This window comes from Lingula anatina, chromosome 2 (genome assembly GCF_051362555.1).
Source record: "Lingula anatina isolate TDL-2025a chromosome 2, LinAna3.0, whole genome shotgun sequence".
Lineage (NCBI taxonomy): Eukaryota > Metazoa > Brachiopoda > Lingulata > Lingulida > Lingulidae > Lingula > Lingula anatina.
In genome coordinates this window covers 45,348,649-45,366,985 of record NC_141768.1, presented here as the reverse complement: position 1 = coordinate 45,366,985, position 18,337 = coordinate 45,348,649, and the positions used below count along the sequence as shown (strand labels likewise).

Below are 18,337 nucleotides of genomic sequence, written 5' to 3'. Positions count from 1 at the left end.
TTTGTCAAATTCTATACTAATCACTCATTTTAAATACAATGCTGATAAAATAAAATAACTTTGTTTATTAAATTAGTCCATACATTGTATAATCATGGCAAACAAAATGCATGAAAACAGCAGTTTTTTGTAGTAGTAAAACAGTTGGACTGGCAGTAAGCACTGACATAGAACTAGGTTTAACTTAAAATTAACTGTCAATGAGCAACAGATTCATGGCATTACTGAAACACGAAGCTTTGTCAACTTCACAGGTCTACACACAGCCGAGGTTCTCTCCTCTTACTGAAGTGGTCAGAAAAAATGACCATAATAAGTTTTCTATACAGCTGGTTTTATGATGAAATGGACGAGCGCTGATCCTATGGAAAAAGTAAATGAGATTAAAAAGCCAACATTATTCTGGAACTTGCCCATGCCTAAATTATCGGCATGGATATCCTTCTATAAACACTCCTTTTAAAGTGACTGAATACAAATGCAATCAACAGCTGTAACGTGTGACTACCAAAATCTCCTTTCTAAACTTGGTTGGATTAATCTCTGAATTTGCATCAATATTTAGATTTTCTCTAATTAAAAGATCCAAGCGTAGAGAGATATTTTCTATCCCATTGGTGTTTCTCTAGATGTGACGTGTCAGTGAGTGTCAGAACATGACAGTCATGTCAGAAGAACTGCCATTTTCCTAATACTGTGTCTTTGATTGCATCAACATACTGTGCAGGGACCCAGTAGATCCAGTACCGAGACGCCTCTGTGGGCCCTAGTTGAATGCCCTGTAAAAAATACAATAAGATCTACTATTACCATATTTAGACAGAAGTATTTAGGCAGCCAAAACTCCTCACACTATTTAAAATCCCTATATGAAACTGAGAATATTGGTGTGATGTTACCGGGGTTGTAGATTCTATTTATTTATGCATGTTTTTGTGCATTTTAGCATCACTTCCCATTAATTTTGTGTTGGCAACCCTTTATTACATGTGTCACAGGCAAGATTGAAATTCAAATCAAATACATAACAATGTCAGTATCGATTCCAAAGTCAAATGACATGTTAGACAGCAGCTAAATTTAAAACATAAACCAAAATGTATTCTCTGAATTATAATACCAGCAGTCTTCTATGGTCAGTGGTGTAACAGTTTGTTAAATCTTAAATTGTTGTCAAAAAGATGAGACAGTTTCAAGACTGATATACTCCTCTTTAGCTACGTGTTTTTAATGACATCAAGAGCAATGATGATAAAATACTAGTATTATTATCATCATCAATACCTACCATTAGATGATATGCTTCATGACCCTCAATAGGTTCACTAACCACTGCTTTTATGGAATTCATTGGAATTTTATCTGTCCTCTCTGAAAAATTAATCTCAGTTTATGTATCAAAAAACAAACAGACAAAAAAGATTCTTCTCCAGCAACACCTATGAACATATCCTATTTAAAAAAAAACATCCCACTCCCTACCGCACATTTTCAATTAGTTAATTGGTTATTATTATACATGATAGGAATTTTAACAATGGGAAATAATAATTGTTGAAAATGTGATAGTTGTAGGATGATATTACCAGGACTAAATATATATATATCCTACACACCTATACCTGTACAAATTAAAAACATACATGTACACAAAAATGCTCAAGTCTGCTTCACAGAAGAATTTTGGAGAGGAAGTTGGCCTTCACTTGTATACTACAATGTCTAATTCAACTCAGTGTTAATCAACAGTAGTCCAACTGGAAATAAATACTGCACCTGTTTTGTAAAAATAAAAATACATAGCTACTGTTTAAGATTATCGTTTTTTATTATATTACAGTGGACAACTGCAGAATTATCCAGAGTTGAAGCAGACCTAATTTCCATGTAAAAGCTAAGACCCTCCTTTCAGTTTGAAGCTCTTTTAATTCATGAAACAGGCCCCAGATACCAAAAATCCATTTTTTTTTTTTTTTTGTCTTTCACCTTTTGTCCCTATCCAGAGCTGATCCAGTTCCAGTTTGAAGGTGAGTCGGACTTTGCCCCCCGCCTTGTTATACATTCCTGATACAGGGACTGTGGGTAGAGGCTCTTTTACCCCCTTAATACCTGGGGCAACATCATCTGGTTTTCCATATTTTTCTAAAACTTTTTTGTGCATCTGGAAATGAATGGTACTGATTTTTTTACCAATTAAAGCAATAATAACTCTTCCTTTGAGATTCAAAATTCCGCATGAAATACATTGTAAACAACGCATGGAAATATATTCTATTGTATTTTACCACTAAAACGGCCGTTATTGTAGTAAAACTAAAATCTGTGCTTGTCAATAGGGCTTTCGAAGCTTTCATCAAGGCATTCGTTGCTAATGACGTAATGGTGTCACGCGGATTCTCGCGTTCATTCGAGACCAAAATAACATATGGCGCCAAACGCATTAATGCGGACGCAGACGTAAGTTGTGAGTTTTTGTACAGTGCGTCGGATAACAAAAAGCCCAGAACGGCACACATTGTGGATATTAATGTATTTTTAACAAAAAGACGAATATATCTCATGAATCTTATATAGTGTTGTTGTTGTCTGCTTTTCCCGCGGTTTTAAGTAGGTCAACAGTGACTATGCGATGTCAGAGAGAGCTCCGTCAGTTAAAATCTCTTAAGAGATTTTAACAAAAAACCGTACGTTTAGGAAAAAAACCCTGGATTAACTTTGAATGCAGGAATGGGGTCGCTGACCATTGGTAAGTACGGGAAAATTGCCGTTTACTCCAGGAAAATCCAATTTTTGGCCAAAATGAAGAGTTATTATGACTTTAACACCAGGGTGACTTGTGCTATTTATATAAACTATTATCACATGGTTAATGTAGTGTAATTTCCACATAAGCCAAGCTGCTCAATAAAAATGCCAAACTAACTTCAATCTCCTCCAATCAAATTGTGATAGCATTTGTCAGATAAATGGAAAGGTTAGTCTTGTGAGAAAACTGCTGAAATACGATATGAACATTTGTCAAAAATTACAAATCAGCAATATTTACCTTTCTTATGAATAATTATTTTTCCTCATATCTATCATATACCTTTTGATTACATAGAGCTTCCTTTTGTGCTGTTGCCACAGCCTCTTCTTTCTGTATTTCTTTAGGATCTGGTGCATTGACAGCCATCACATCTTGGAGTTTGGATCCTACTACCATGAATTTTGCACCTTTTGTCACTTTCAAGTCTCTTAATGTTTGGTCATCTTTCACTAACCCTGAAAAGTGTATATTTTAAAAGTAAAAATGTACATTATTTCCTCTCATATATAGTACTGCCGAGTCTCTCTTTATTCATTCATTTATAAATCCATTTACAAGTGTGTTTGTATTTATCCGTCAGTTCACTTATTTATTTCTGTATAATTATACAAGTGCTAATAATAAAAGCATTCTTTTACTAACTTTAAACGATGAAAACTTCAAAATGTAGATTGCAATTTTGCGGAAACATTGCAGCAACTATTATATTGGTATATTTTTAACTCATCAGTACATACCTTTGTACATAACTTTTTGCATAGCTACTGGTACACCTGAAATACATGGTAAAGGGTTGTTTTATATCCAAGTTCTATGGACAAAGTTTCTGTAGTTTCAATTTGATAAATCTTAACAATGAGAGAGAGAGTGAGTTTTATTATGATGTAAGAATGATTATCAATTTTTATGCACTTACTTGTTAAAGTCTGTATATGAGTTTTAAGGTTTGAGACAGTCTCATCCATATCAAAAGATACATCATATTTTTGTTTATTATAAATAACTTTTATGTCCACCATTTCCTTTGGTTTTGTATCTGAAGTTGACTGTATATTGTTTTCTGAAATTTCACTGGAACTTCCTGGAAAATTATTATATTGATTAGAAATGTAACATACTAGCCACATAACAGAACTAACACAAATCAGGACTAAGCACAGATTTTCTACAACCTTAATTATGTTTTACCTTCACAAAAGAATATGAAAGTGTTTTTTGTAAATTGTAATTTATCATTTGAAAATTTTGGCTTACTCAAAAATAATCTTTACAAGATTTTCAGTAGAAAGAAAAAGAGAGAGAAAGAAAGAAATGCAACTTCATCTTTGACTTGAATAATTTACATATTCTCAGAGTCATGGTATTACCTGTTCTTGTGTCTTCTGACTCAGATTTTTCTTCAACTTTAGAATTTCCATCTGTATTTGACTTCTCTGTCTCAGAACTTGGTTCAATTTTATGATTCTGATTATCATTTTCATTTGTTTCCATTTCCAACTTTGGATCCATAGCTAGAATACAACAGAACAGAACAACTTAGGAGAGAAGTGGACATATGTAGGTTTTTGCCTTCATGTAAAATCATGGGTGGTAAAGGAGATAAGAATAACATGTGATTTGAACTTTTCAATGCTATTTCCTAACACATAGCCATAGTTCTAGTGTTCAAACCAAGCTAAACAATTAAAACACTAAAATCACCTGGTCAATCCTAATAATGATATATAGTTATATATGGCACGTTTGAAGTATGCTGCTTAGTTCACTATCAGACACAATAATATAAACGATGCATCTTGAAAGAAATGCGGCAGCAATGTCAACAAAAAGGTTAAATTGGCAATCTGCATACTATTACTTATTATTTTTAATTTTTTTATTATCATTCCACTGGGTAGGATATTGCGTTTCTTGTTAACCGTGTCCATGCTCGATTGTCTAAACTCCGCATCATATAATTTTGCAGGTGCCCCAATTTCTCACTCACCAAGGGAATGTTTCACTTTTACTTCGGATCAACGATCAATTTTTTAGTTTTTTCGATTGCTTACCTGAATCATCAGTAGCCATTTGTTAATATTGCAATCTTTTTGCGCAGAAGAGCACAATAGAGGTGGCAGCACTTGACTATGGGAGACCTTCGTAGACTGCTTTGTATCAAGATAACACAATGCCAACGTTAAATAATTCTTCGTCTGTAAAAGATATTACTATCATTTATATAGTGTAACTCGTTTTTCAAATTTCAACTATTGGTTTTACTTTAAAGCAATTTCGTCCAGATTTTCCATAATAGCTTTAACACCATTGCATCAGCTTAATCTTGTCTTGAAAACTAGATCCGCTTCCCGTCAAGTGCTGCCCCTTGACCTGACGTTTTACATTCACGTTTATATAACTTCAACAGCAGTTTCTGACCCAGCAGGACAGAGTGATGATGTCGTTCTGTTCCTTATTTGGTGGTGAAATATACAGAGATAATTTTGATCATGGTGAGAAAAAATGACAGCCGGTAGCATTATGTTGAGGCACATTAATATTTTTATCATAACTGTTTTCATGTATTTTTTCAGCTTAAACCTAATGCCGGCTGCCTGTACCTATACGGTCTTCTTTCATATGTCAATTAAGTGTTCTAAAACTTATATTGAAATCACAATTAACTGATATTACATTATTAGGCAGCCTATTTAACACTCTTTAGTTTGAATAAGTACACTGTAATGAGCAGGGTTTTATATTATATTATACATTTGTGCTATGTTTGTACTTTCATTTTAAATAATAGTAACTTGGCGTACAAAAATATTGTGCACTGTCATGATGACAGTCAGTTTTAAGTTCTGTTTTAGAACACTGAATTTTCCACTTCCATCTGTGTTATCATGTATTTTGTGTTAACTCTTTATTTATTATATGATTTTCATTTGTAACGTTGTCAGTTGAAACATGATTTTAATAATTTTATAACACATTAAAGTTCATAGTAAGAGTGATGTTTCATTCTAGATTATTTCTATATGGTTGCCTGTCAATTTTTTTTCATCCTATCTGCACGTAAAATTGACCTTTTTTATGTAAGAACTAAATCATTTCACAGAAATATTTCACTTAGCTTTTGAAACATGGGCTCATTTTATATTTCCAGGGAAGTATGTTTGCTCACAATGTGGCTATGATCTTTTCCATAGCAACAGCAAATATGCCCATGCTACTCCTTGGCCAGCCTTTACACAGCCTATGAGGTCAGACAGCTTATCCAAACGAGAAGAATCACCCAGAGCATTAAAGGTATCCAGGCTATGTATTTAACCAATTTTCAGCACTTACAGACAAATCAACCTCAGAAAACTGCCGTTATGAAGAAATAATTTGCTAGTCTGAAGATAAAATTTACATGTAGCAGACAATCAAACTGAGGAAAATCTGAAAGACCAAAGAAAATGAGCACTGATATTTTCATTTTGTATTAGTTCAATGCTTAATGTATGAATTGGTCGTCTAGGACATGTGTCGAATTTTGCATGCTGAGCATCAGACAAATAGCTGTGCACACATTTTATGTAGAGTGAAGTACTTTTTTTTTTTACATATATTGTAAAGATGATATTTATTTGTATATTTTTACTTTTCAGGTGTCCTGTGGGAAATGCGGCAATGGTTTGGGACACGAGTTCTTGGGTGACGGACCAAAGGAGGGACAGTCTAGATTCTGAATATTCAGTGCCTCCCTCAAGTTTATCCCTGCAAAGTGTGAGTTTTATTACTTATAAAAATATTAGTCAGTCTTGAATAAGACATGCTTACACATGCATACTTGGCTTGTGGCATGCGGCATGCAGATAGCCTAAATACATGCGATCTATTTGCTATCAAAATCAGTCAAAAAACACACACAGTTTGTTGCTTTATAAGTAATACTTTATTTTTCAACAGAGTTGCAATTTTTATGGGAAATATAATGTCTTAATGGTAAAATAAAATTGTTTCTGGCTTTCAGAAATGCAGAGAACAACGAGGGAGCTCAACTTCATTTTCATCTCCTGGACTCTGCTTCAAACAGTTATATCAGTGAATGCTCCAGCCAGCCTTTCAGCCCAGCTGTGTACAAAGGTCATCAACTCAGAAGATGTGAATGCCAACTTTCTGTTTAAGGATCCTGTAAGAAACCATCCCAGGTCCTCAGAAGTTGAACATTTATTACAATTTCATGAATTTGTTTATTACAAGACATTGAGAATTAGCTGTTTGAATCAGAGCCCTTATATTCCCTGGTTAAGGCAGAGACTGACCTCCTGTTGACCAGTCCTCTTCTACCTGCGTTTCATGAAGGTGTCCAGCCAGAGTCCATCAACGGGACAGCTGGACACTAGATCCTCTGCCAGATAACGAGAAGACTGGGACAGGTGTCTGCCACGTCCTTTCCACATCCCCCCCCCCCCCCACAACTTCCCCTCAGGCTCAGCCCAGCACAATTTTCATTAAGGGTGATGAGCTAACTTTTCTGTCAGAATCATTTTACCCACATCATGTCACAAACTATTTACATCAATTTAGATGTGTAATTTCTTAAGCTAATTATATTTTAAATGTAATGGCTTAATGAAACCAGCTAGCATTAGTTTATAATAAGCACAGAAATACCTCTTCCAGTCTTGGAAATTTAGAAGCACATGTTACTTTACAACAATTTAAACTTTATTTCTTTTTTCAAAATATCTACAATTTCATAGATTATATTTGATGATAAAAGGTGATGTTGACTATGCAGTGAATGCCATTAACAATGATCGCATGAGAAATTGTATTTGAGTAGTTACTTCCAGACTGCTACTAAGAAAAAACTTTAAGTTGCACAGGGTAAAGTTTTCCCATGAAAGATGTATCAACAAATTTTCTGGAGTAAAAGGTATATTTCTTTGACCAACCTTTGATCTGCCTTTTCAGGCTCTTACCATCTCTGGAACAATCTGGGAAAACTAAGTCTAAGGTCACATGGCATTTCTCTGTTAAAAAATTATTTTAAAAAGCATTGCATGTTTCAGATATGTCAAATAAAAAGTGGTTTATGTATTTAACATATGTTTGAAATCTTGTACTTAATCACTAGAGCTTTGTCTGGCATAGATAAGATAATTTTAAATTAGCTGTAGATACCTTTTGTTGGTATAAGGATCGTTAAGTCTCTGATATTATCTCAAAGAGGAATTTTGCAAATGTTGACAATATATATATTTACAAAAAGAATATGCACTATAATTTTATGCATTTCATATTTCATTTGATCTTATAAGAAATGGTATTTATTTTTGAAAATCTGTCAGAGAATAGAGTTAAGAATAGAATAGAGAATTTAGCTCATTTTCACTATCAATATCACTTGTTGATCATGAACATAAATATTAGCATGCCAGGCCTGTAGGTGTTGAGTTTCAAAAGGGTTCTTTTTCTGATAATTTGAACAATCTTACCCATTAGTTTACACAAATGGTCAAATTTCGATTCAGAGCGTTTTTTTTTTCCTTGTCAAAAAAGATCTTTTGAACCCTCGCTTGCCAACACCTCGATCTACTTGTAAATTTCAAGAATGTCACCTTTTAAATATTTTTAACATTGTTGTAGTTTTCCAAGTGAAAGTTCCATATTACTCAAGCATAATATACAAGTTGAGAAAAAATATTTATTTAATTGATGAATTAATTTATTAATCATCTGTCACATTATTGCTTATAACTAGTATACTTTTAATAAATTATTGAATTTTACAATGATTGCAAGCATTTGTTATTCTCTTATATGAACATTGTGATGTGAAACTGACTTAAATGGCACTTTTAAGTTGCTGAATAAACATCCTTACACCAATATATAATTGCCAGGACTTTCCATTACAGTAAGTTATTAAACAAAGTGGCAATAGGTCTCATTATGAAACCATTTCATTCTCTGTAAAGTTCATTATTTGCCTTTAATCAGTTCAACATGATGAGCTTCATGTCACTGTCAGCTAATGCCATAAGACAAACACAAAAGGGAGAAAAAAATAAACACTAGTGAAGCTGCCAGTTGTGCTAACTTTCACCTACATCTCCCTGTCCTCTTTCCACATTAGTTCTACCATTCTCACCATCCCTATTTGCATCATTTTGCCTTTTATTGGTCTCATCCAACTGAGGTAATAGTGTTTGTGTTTCTATAGGTCCCTGTGCTTGGACAAGTTTTTCTTCCTGCAATTTTTTGGCAGGTTCTTGCCCTGGCCTTGCTGTAAATGTTCTTTCCTGTGGAGTTTTTGCACTGTCTTGGTCTATCCAAGCCTCTGGTTGCTCACACCAAAGTTTATAGCCCTCCTTAAGAGGAAACCTCTTCAACAGCTTGCACTCCACACACTTGACAATGACTCTCTTCAGCCCCTTTCCTATGTAAAGATATGTGCATTATTCCACAGTAATTGAATTCATCATGCTTTTAAACCAATAACAAAATGGATATATAATGTTATCCTATTTTAATAGTTATATATAATTTTAATACTTAAAAGTAATTTTGATAAAATTGTGAGTACTTGAATTGCTTAGTAAGTTACCAAGGTTAAAAAAGTTTAATCATTATCACAAAATATTTTTAAAAATAAATGTATGCATCCCTTTATAATCCATATTTTAAAAAACTTCCAAATGTAACATTGCAGAAGCTGTGACGCATGGATTGAGACAATTACATTTCAATTACCATCACCTATCAAAAAGAGTATCTATCAGTTGATGTAATATTGAGATGGTATATGCCAGGAATGCCTACCTCTCACTCTCACTGTGGCTGAGACTCCAGGCACTAACAGCATTGAACATCTCTTACACATGGTCCTCTTCAGGCTGGGGTCTCTTATCAAATAATAATAACAACTCATCTTTATATAATAAAAATATCATAAATAAATTATAATAATAACTTTAATAAACAATAATAAGTTTGACAGACTCATTTGTCCTCTAGTTCTGTCCATGATTGAGATAAAACATACAAAGTAAGCAGAAAATATCTGTGCAAATACAATTTCTTATAATTTAAATTCCCACTTACAATCTTAGCACTTTCCTCTTTGCTATATTCTTCAGAGAATGAGTGTAAAAGCGCACCATCTCCACATTGTCTGGGTTGGAGGCTAATGCATGGTGTGCTGCCTGAAATATAACATGGGGTGCAAAAATCAGTGCTTGAGCAATGAGACAAACCAAGATTACCAAAGCCATGCACGTCTTTTTGGCATGAAATCTGAAAAGCCATGCATTAGCACTACTACATATTTTGCATCTATGGTGAGGAAAATGGCGAATTTCGGTAAACCAAGACAAAACACAAGTTGTACACTTCCGAACAAAGACAGCTCAATGTACCGGAGAAACTTTTAATTGTGGGAACATTGTTGTTGACGCTGCTGAAAGGTATCAGAGCTAATGATGTCCGCAAGCAGAGCGTTATTTACCCTACAGTCAAAGTACTTTTTCGTTGGTGGTATGTGCTTTGAGGTGTACAAAAAGTTATACAAGGCATAGATTGAACCTGTTATGTATGGGAGCGCTGTTTGGGGTTTATCGTCCTTTCCTAAGCTAGACTAGTTACAAGCTAGAGCTGGAAAATTCTTTCTCGGAGTGCGTAAACACACTACAAACACTGCAGTAAGAGGGGAGATGGATTGGACCTCAAACTTAACTGATCAATTTAAGGAAGTCTTAAGATACTGGAATAAACTTAAGACATCAGACGAAACCCGACTAATAACAAAAATCCACAAATGGTCACTTTACAAACCTCGCACCTGAGAAAGTAGAGTGTTGTCGCTTCTGTCAACATTTCTTTGGCCAAAATAGCTGTAAAAACCGCGGATGAAAATTTATGGACAATTAAAATGTGGAACTACAAAAAGTACACAAATGGGCCATGGCAATAAACTACGGACTTTTGGAACATTTAAACGTGAACTTGTGTAGGTATATCACAATCCGCTAGGGGCGCTACAGTCGTAACTGTCCAGGGGCAGTGAAGTGTAAAACTGAAGTCGGCCTGCTGACAGTTCGCCTATGGAACCCCTTTTTTTAAATCTCTCTTTTAGCGCCGCGTAAAAAAACAAATACAAGCCATTAACTAAATAAGTTGTAAATCAAAGAGTTAAATCCGGTCACGTGATTTTCCCATGTTGCAGTCTTTGACAAGTTTCGGTTCTCCTTGTTTGAAGTTTTGCCTCTACAAAATGCTAAAAAATTTCAGGTAAATGCTGGTTTCACCTTTTTGAAATTTATATCGAGCAAAGTTTATTAAATTTGCTATATTATGTAGAAAAATCATGAAATTTGAAGGTTGCGAAGTATAGTTAATTTAATGCGCAATATTACATGATGTGAAAATTACCACAGGGAAATAGCTTTGCCCTGATTAGTCACAGGCTATGTGAGCCAGACAATAGGCTGAGCACACAAAGACACACAGGATGCTCTGCTGCGCCTGAGTGATCACTGCTGGTCAGTGGGCACAGGTTTTGAGCTGAGAAGTGTGGACACTTTTGGTGGATTTTTGCAGTTAAAAAACTTCAATATCTTTGTTGCTTGTAGGAATATTTAAAGAATTCCAAATGATTTCATCCGGTTTTTGCATTACCTTTCAGATAATATAAGTATTTTAATTTTCTGATCAGTTTGGAAATTTTTCTGATATACCTACCAGTAACTTGTGACAGAATCTTTGCTTGTACAGAGCACAACGACGGGTTTTTGCTTCATTCCGCTGTGGAAGCGCACCCCTAAAGGAAGAGTGGAAACCGAAACATCATTTACCTGATACAAAAAGTTCATTCTCTGGAATGCATCTTTATTGGGCAAACTGCCCCCCTTCTTGTCTTGGCCCATAATCTGTCCTCAGTCGACCCACTGCTAGTCACATTTACACATTTCAAGGTCGTGTCAATTTGTGATAAAGAGGCACTTTACGAGGTCAATCAAGATAAACCATTCAAACAAAATTTCAGTGAATTTTTATCTTGCTTGTTTGAATTTTTCTGAATTATTTTGATAAATTCTCATAAAATGAAATATTATGTGATTCACTGTGCTTTTGTTCTTGGAATTTGTTTTGTAAAATACTGCGGTTAAATTTGTATTTGGCTTTTCTTGTATTATCTTTTTACAAACTCGTTTACACAAGGGTTAGAGGTTGGCATAAGCAGCATTGCTGCCGATTTTTAATCACGTTTATACTCTGTGCTGAATTAACGTTAGGACTATACTTACCAGTCCTGGGTTAAATATTTATATACTTTTCAGCTTTTTATTGTAAAAGGTAACAAGGAATACAAATTCCATTGACAACACCGAATATCGGGGAGCGCGTGACTGACAACGAAGTAAGGACAAGGCAAGACCGAGGTTGTGTAACTGTTTCTAAAAATTGAAAAATGTGATAATTATTTCATTCTCGTAAGACTCTAGGGGTTATGTATCACATACGGCTCTTATCATGTGGAAGCAGTATTTACATGCAGAATTTGAGACCGCTGTGTGTATGTTCCTGCTTACCTGCAACTTCAGTAAACCCCCTGACCGTCAAGTCCAGTCTTTCCTCCAGAAAGGTAATTTTTATTACTTTTTTATTTACTTTTTAAGCGGCTGATAGTTAATGTTTGAGTGTTTATATTGTGGATTTCTGTTCAAGGATTAAGCATTTTAGATATATTTCACTGTGCACGATATGGGTGGCTCCAGCAAAGAGGTTTATTATTATTTTTTTTAAATTTAATTTTATTTATTTATTGCCATTTCTGAACCCCATGTACATGCATAAGTCAACCACTACAGTACTCATATTACCCCTTTATTTCTTATGGATTTTTTACCTTTCCTTTTGTAATAATTAAAGAGTAATCAATTTCAAAAAGGAACATTTTAGAAGACAATGTTATTTTTCTCTTCAGGTTTCCACAGCAACTAAAACTAAATTAGAGGGGAAGGCTATCAGGTCTGCCAAGCATGATGTCTCCAAAAAGCAAAGTGCCAAATACAGGAGAACTGTATCAAATCTTAATGTCCATAAAACAGATGAGCTTAGTGGTCCTCATGCTACACTACTTAGAGACAACAAGATATCCCTATTTATCAAAAAATCCAAACAGATAGTTGAACTTGATTTGGACAAATTAAAAGGTGACAAAATAACTTTGTTTAGACCGAAAGTAGAGGATGGAAAGTTAATGAACCTTGACCTGGCTGATGTGTTTGGGATAGTAGAGCAGGATGTGATGTTTAGAGAAAGTGAACCACCGCCCATAGAATCTGCAGATGAAGTGGTGTGGAAAGAGCAAAAAGTACAGCTAGACCAATTGTTGGGATACTACTTAAAGCTCTCTAAGATTAGACTTACAAGTGAGTATTGAAGCATCATTACCTTCTTAGCTCAATGAAGCAAGCATAGTGATGATAATAAACTGACACATATTTGTTTGTCCCTTTTTATGAATTTTTCATTTTTTCACGAATAGGCATTTTCACATGCCCGAAGCCCTGTGCTAGTTATATTTTCTGAATTTCCATAGCAACACATACATTACGAAAAAATGATGCTGATCTTGCTGTTAAATGCATTATGTAATATTGCATTTTTCTCAAATTTGGTTCAATAACCATATTGATTTGATTAATATTCTTGTTTCAATATTTCTTTCAATAATTTTACCCCTGCATTTACAGTTACCGTAGAAGTTTGGGGCATGATGTCAAGACCCAATATATATATATATATATATATATATATATATATATATATATATATATATATATATATATATTGCTGTCCTTTTATTTAACTATACTATGTCTACACCGTTAAAGAATCTCTGTCCATTTGTCAGCCACACCATTTTCACTGCCAACTATATTGGTCATTATACCCCAGACTGGTGTCTGAAAGCTTTACCATTTCTGCTTATAAATGTACCCATATTGAATTTCATATGATTTCCATTACAGCCCTCATAGTCATAACCACAGTAGGAGGCTACTTTCTGGCCCCAGGACCCTTTGATCCAGGGACACTGTTTATGGTCACTGCTGGGACTGGACTTATGTCAGGGGCAGCAAATGCCATGAATCAGGTATAAATTGTAGCTGGGATACAAAACTTGTGTATTATAGAATAAGAGATTAATATTCAGTCATATAATTTTACTAAGTTTCTGTTATAGCAAATGAAAAATACATTAACAACTTCCAACAGGTGTCTTGATCTAGATTTAGATTTAAAGCTGGGATACAATACTGATGTATTTCAAAAAACAAATTTATAAATAAAAGTGAAAGTATGTATATGCAGGTTGTGGTTTTGCCATATTTATTAATAATACAGCTGCAACCTTCATGAAAATATGTACTCATTACTACAAAACTACGCTTGTTCATTTAATAATTAGCTGATGTGCCATAACCAAGATTCAAAATTCTCTATTTTCTTTATAATACACATATTTCACATAATTTATAAAATATTTTGTCATTCCAGTTTTTTGAGATACCATATGATTCTCAGATGAACAGAACAAAAAACAGAGTTCTTGTCAGAGGTCACCTGAGGTGAGTTGCTCTTATGTTTCACTCAGAAGAATATATTATGAAAGAGTAGTATTTTCACTTATTTCACTTTGATGATTTTGTTAACAATCATGCATTTTTAGTAAAAACATAAATAATAAGTAATAGGTAACAAACCAATACAGTCATGATATGAACTTGAAATTTTTACAACCACTTAAAACTATAGCCTCAAGTTGAAACAAGAGCCTGTTGTTTGGATTTCTCTCCAAAAAAAAAAAACTCCTTGCCTTTCAGCAACTTGCATGCTGTGACATTTGCTGCACTGGCAGGGAGCACAGGGCTGAGCATACTATACGTGGGTGTGAACCCCCTCACTGCAGCCCTGGGGAGCTTCAACCTGGGTCTTTATGCACTTGTCTACACCCCAATGAAGAGACTGAGTGTGGCAAACACATGGGTGGGGGCTTTTGTGGGCTCTATTCCCCCTATGATGGGGTGGACGGCAGCTACTGGGTCTCTTGATATTGGTGAGTGGGTGTTTTTGATAAGCATTTGGAGATTGTTAGACATCCAGTTGAGATGTTATATTTATCCACTATAAAGCTATAATTTCAGAGCAGTTGATAAATATATTTGATTGATTTTATTACTTGACTTACACCATCGCTGAACCTCATGTAATCAGAGCATGTAATCCATCAGTTCTAAATTACGTTTGTATCTAAATTTGCGCGGTTCCGGACAAGCCTGTGTTTATACGTGAGCTTCTACTGTTACATAATTCACATATCTAAAAGTGTAAAAATATTCATTTCAAAATATTGTGCATTCATCAGTATATCATGTATTAAACTGTTAGATCATAGCCATTGCACCAACTGTGCAAGTATCAATGAAGAAATAATAATAATAATAATATTTCAGGTGCATTTTGGCTGGGGGCCATCTTGTACTCGTGGCAGTTTCCACATTTCAATGCTCTCAGCTGGAACCTCAGGGCTGACTACTCCCGGGCAGGGTACAGAATGATGTCCGTGGTGAACCCCGACCTGTGCAAGAAGGTGGCCCTGAGACACTGCATGTTCATCACGGGCCTCTGTCTCCTCGGTCCCGCCCTGGACGTGACCACGACGGCCTTCATATGGACTGCAACGCCTTTGAACTTATTCCAGACTTATTTAGGTTGGAGGTTTTATAAGGAAGGGGACAGCAAGTCCTCTCGGTTGTTATTTCGATTCACCCTGATTCATATACCTCTTCTAATGGCTCTGATGCTTATTACCAAGAAACCTAAAGATGAGGGTGGTAAATTGAAGGAAGAGATTATGGAGGGAAAGACACTGGTTCATACGCACAGTTAAATTATTATGATCTACCTTTAGAACAATTGCTGCTGATGTCATACCTAAAAGTTCAAAGATTTTGGATTTCTTAATATTTTGATGGTTTTATTTACTCTGTATCAAATAATAAGTTGGGACACCAAGTGTTTACCTGCAGAATATTTACAAACATATATCATTATAGTAGACTATGTGTGATTTTTTTTATATAAATGTGATATCATAAAACCCAAGACTAACTGATTTTATGCTCATATGCTATAATGATGTTATGTTTGCTTTTTATTTAGTTATTTATTAAGTTTATTTTATTTATATTTTGCTATTATGATTGGCATATGTCTTCACATCTTAGTCTCAGTCTCAGTATTATAAACCGTCTTTGTGGTTGATCCCCTCCCCCTCTTTTATTTCCTTTCTAACAGTAATGTTCTGTGCCGTAAAAAACGCCCATCTCTACATGATCGATTCAAACCAAAATCTAATTAGGGCTGACCTCAGGGATAACGATATCAATCTTTGTTTATTTAGAAGTAATCAGAAGACAAAGAACGCATTTAACCAAAAAAATGTAGCACTTCCTAGGGACCACCCTTTTTGTCTCTGAAATAAGCGGTTTGTTTTTTGGTGCATTTCCATGTAGCTTACATTATGACAGAAGAATTTAATAAATTATACAGGATAATTCAAACCTTATTATTTTATTATTCTTTAAATGAAAAAATATCTTGCTTTCAAACTCTAAAAATGGATAAAGATCACAATATTTCATGGGCGAGGAGTAAAGTAAAGTGAGAAAGATGGTATTTGATTGCGTCTGTCAATAAATTTCCCATTTTAAACTTCACTACCAGAGAGCCGTCTGCCCCATAGCTGTCCGTGGCCTTTCTCCACGTGTTACGTCCACAAAAAGTCGCTTACTCTGGGAACATTGCTGACACCCATAGGGGCCATTCAGAATAGATGATCCGAGTACTAACTGATCCGCCGACTAAATATGGCCGATCACACTTCAAAAGCGATGCTGCTGAATCCTGATGGTCTCCCCGCCTCTACATGCGCCATTAAACGGATTAAATTTCGGCTCCGGGGTTAAATTGCTAGGCCCCTGAAGCGACGACGCGTGTGGAGGCGAGGAGACCATCATGGAATTAGCGGTATCGCTTTTGAACTGGAGTCGGCCATATTTAGTCGGCAGATCAGTTAGTACTGGGATCATCTACTGTGAATGGCCCCGTAGATTACTGGCAACTTCACTGAAATTGGTTTGTTTTATTTTAACTTAATGTTTTGTTTTATGTTAATTTTACGAAGTATCACTCGAACGATATTTTTAATCATCAGCGTCAGATATTTTTCTCAATGGATCAGGTGATGCCATTGCGTAACCACACCACTAGTGGTGCCTTTCGGCGGTGTAATTAAAAATATGCAAAAAAAAGTCCAAAAGTTAAATATTGATGCAGTTTATTAAGATATCTATTGATATTAACTTTTATGATGACCGGTAGTGTTTGGTCGTCACAATAGGCCTAAAAACAAACATGTTTGTTGAAGGGCGCCCAACATTAATCCGTAAGTCCTAAGCATGATCACGAAAATTTAAAAAGAAGACACGTTGGGAACTTTCAAGAGTTTACTGCCAGGTGCTTTACAAGTGAAACATGTCGCTTAGTATCAAAAAGTTTGCACCGCACCGCACCGCACGCGCAGAGTGTATCTTCCTCCCACCAGCCTTTTTCAATAACTATATTGTGAGCATATGATCTCAGTGTCGTACATGTAGCAGCAACTTTGTCCTCCTCCTTCACTGGAGCTTTGAACTTGAACCCACTTTTGTTACCTATAGAAAATTTTAATAGATGCCTTCCTATTTTCAATATCCAACCGTGAAATGTCACCTGACTCGTTTCATCCGTTAAGCCTAGGTCCCAACTACGTTTTGAACGCACGGTTTTTAGGTTCCTTGCGTCCGGGTAGGACGTAGCTAGATCGCAGGGAAAAAATCAAGTAAAGCTTAGGTCCCAACCGAACGTACGGGCTGCTACGTGTGGTCTACGGCCCAAAAATGGGGAAAACGTGGGAGTTCGTGCGTGAGGAGCACGTCTATCGTGCGACTTTTGGAGGACGCAAACAGCACGTAGAAACTTTTCGACATGATCAACAGCCGCTACGTGCGATCTAGCTACGTCCAAGCCGGACGCAAGGAAAGTAAAAACCGTGCGTCCAAAACGTAGTTGGGACCTAGGCTTTATTCAAATTATTCGCGTCCTTAGTCTGAGTATTTTTACATAGTATACATCTCATTGTGTATAAAAACTTGGTTGTAATGGAAACAATGGTTGCAATGGAATAAGGGGTGCTGCGGATCCAATTTCAACCGTCTAAGCGAAGCCAATTTTTTGTTCTTTTTTTTAACACGCTCCATTTTATATTCTATTGACTTATTACTTGGTGTCTATGGTCGCGATAAAGACGCAGTATAAATTTCCCTGCCACAGTGTTTCTTCTTCTTTGAACCTCCTCCCAATATTTCAGTGGCAGAACGTTCTTATCAAATGGCAAGAACCATCTGTCCATTTCTGGGGGGAGCACTAGAGGATACGACAGAG

At 35.5% G+C, this 18,337-nt stretch overlaps 4 protein-coding genes across 5 annotated transcripts; 2 read left to right on the top strand and 2 right to left on the bottom strand.

The window, feature by feature from the left end:
* Window positions 1-45: 45 nt before the first annotated feature.
* On the bottom strand, window positions 46-5,013 carry LOC106161491 (ubiquitin domain-containing protein UBFD1). The gene is made up of 8 exons (XM_013538448.3): window positions 4,861-5,013; window positions 4,177-4,320; window positions 3,726-3,890; window positions 3,547-3,582; window positions 3,089-3,264; window positions 1,987-2,161; window positions 1,289-1,371; window positions 46-779 (listed from the first exon to the last, which is right to left on the bottom strand). The coding sequence occupies exons 1-8, from the start codon at window positions 4,877-4,879 to the stop codon at window positions 669-671; spliced, it is 909 nt and encodes a 302-aa protein (XP_013393902.1). The 5' UTR covers window positions 4,880-5,013; the 3' UTR covers window positions 46-668.
* A 124-nt stretch (window positions 5,014-5,137) lies between these two features.
* On the top strand, window positions 5,138-8,581 carry LOC106161493 (methionine-R-sulfoxide reductase B1-like). The gene is made up of 4 exons (XM_013538452.2): window positions 5,138-5,301; window positions 5,958-6,100; window positions 6,445-6,562; window positions 6,810-8,581. Coding segments are annotated over exons 1-4 (321 nt in total). The 5' UTR covers window positions 5,138-5,243; the 3' UTR covers window positions 6,812-8,581.
* Window positions 8,470-11,781, bottom strand: LOC106160850 (ribonuclease P protein subunit p21). Of its 2 annotated transcripts, none has more exons than XM_013537616.2 (4): window positions 11,638-11,781; window positions 9,890-9,990; window positions 9,608-9,690; window positions 8,470-9,224 (listed from the first exon to the last, which is right to left on the bottom strand). In XM_013537616.2, the coding sequence occupies exons 1-4, from the start codon at window positions 11,707-11,709 to the stop codon at window positions 8,881-8,883; spliced, it is 600 nt and encodes a 199-aa protein (XP_013393070.2). In that variant the 5' UTR covers window positions 11,710-11,781; the 3' UTR covers window positions 8,470-8,880. The 2 variants fall into 2 exon arrangements, with proteins under 2 accessions (XP_013393070.2, XP_013393071.2); XM_013537617.2 differs by having other exon boundaries at window positions 11,525-11,696.
* Window positions 11,782-11,985: 204 nt separating this feature from the next.
* LOC106161487 (protoheme IX farnesyltransferase, mitochondrial-like) lies at window positions 11,986-16,410 on the top strand. Its single transcript, XM_087006108.1, has 6 exons — window positions 11,986-12,428; window positions 12,771-13,218; window positions 13,822-13,946; window positions 14,351-14,421; window positions 14,677-14,909; window positions 15,307-16,410. The coding sequence occupies exons 1-6, from the start codon at window positions 12,294-12,296 to the stop codon at window positions 15,741-15,743; spliced, it is 1,449 nt and encodes a 482-aa protein (XP_086862234.1). The 5' UTR covers window positions 11,986-12,293; the 3' UTR covers window positions 15,744-16,410.
* The last annotated feature ends 1,927 nt before the right edge of the window (window positions 16,411-18,337 follow it).

Excerpts from the sequence above, each read along its gene's own strand:
- LOC106161491 (XM_013538448.3), bottom strand. Across the intron at positions 3,891-4,176 it reads GTCAGAAGACACAAGAACAG|GAAGTTCCAGTGAAATTTCA; the intron begins GTAATACCATGA and ends ATAATTTTCCAG. Across the intron at positions 1,372-1,986 it reads GCTCTGGATAGGGACAAAAG|AGAGGACAGATAAAATTCCA; the intron begins GTGAAAGACAAA and ends TTAATTTTTCAG.
- LOC106161487 (XM_087006108.1), top strand. The coding sequence starts at position 12,294 with ATGTATCACATACGGCTCTTATCATGTGGAAGCAGTATTTACATGCAG. Across the intron at positions 12,429-12,770 it reads CCAGTCTTTCCTCCAGAAAG|GTTTCCACAGCAACTAAAAC; the intron begins GTAATTTTTATT and ends TTTTCTCTTCAG. Across the intron at positions 13,947-14,350 it reads CAGCAAATGCCATGAATCAG|TTTTTTGAGATACCATATGA; the intron begins GTATAAATTGTA and ends TTGTCATTCCAG.
- LOC106160850 (XM_013537616.2), bottom strand. The coding sequence starts at position 11,709 with ATGGGCCAAGACAAGAAGGGGGGCAGTTTGCCCAATAAAGATGCATTC. Across the intron at positions 9,991-11,637 it reads GAATGAACTTTTTGTATCAG|GCAGCACACCATGCATTAGC; the intron begins GTAAATGATGTT and ends GTTATATTTCAG. Across the intron at positions 9,691-9,889 it reads AAGAGGAAAGTGCTAAGATT|AGACCCCAGCCTGAAGAGGA; the intron begins GTAAGTGGGAAT and ends TTATTTGATAAG.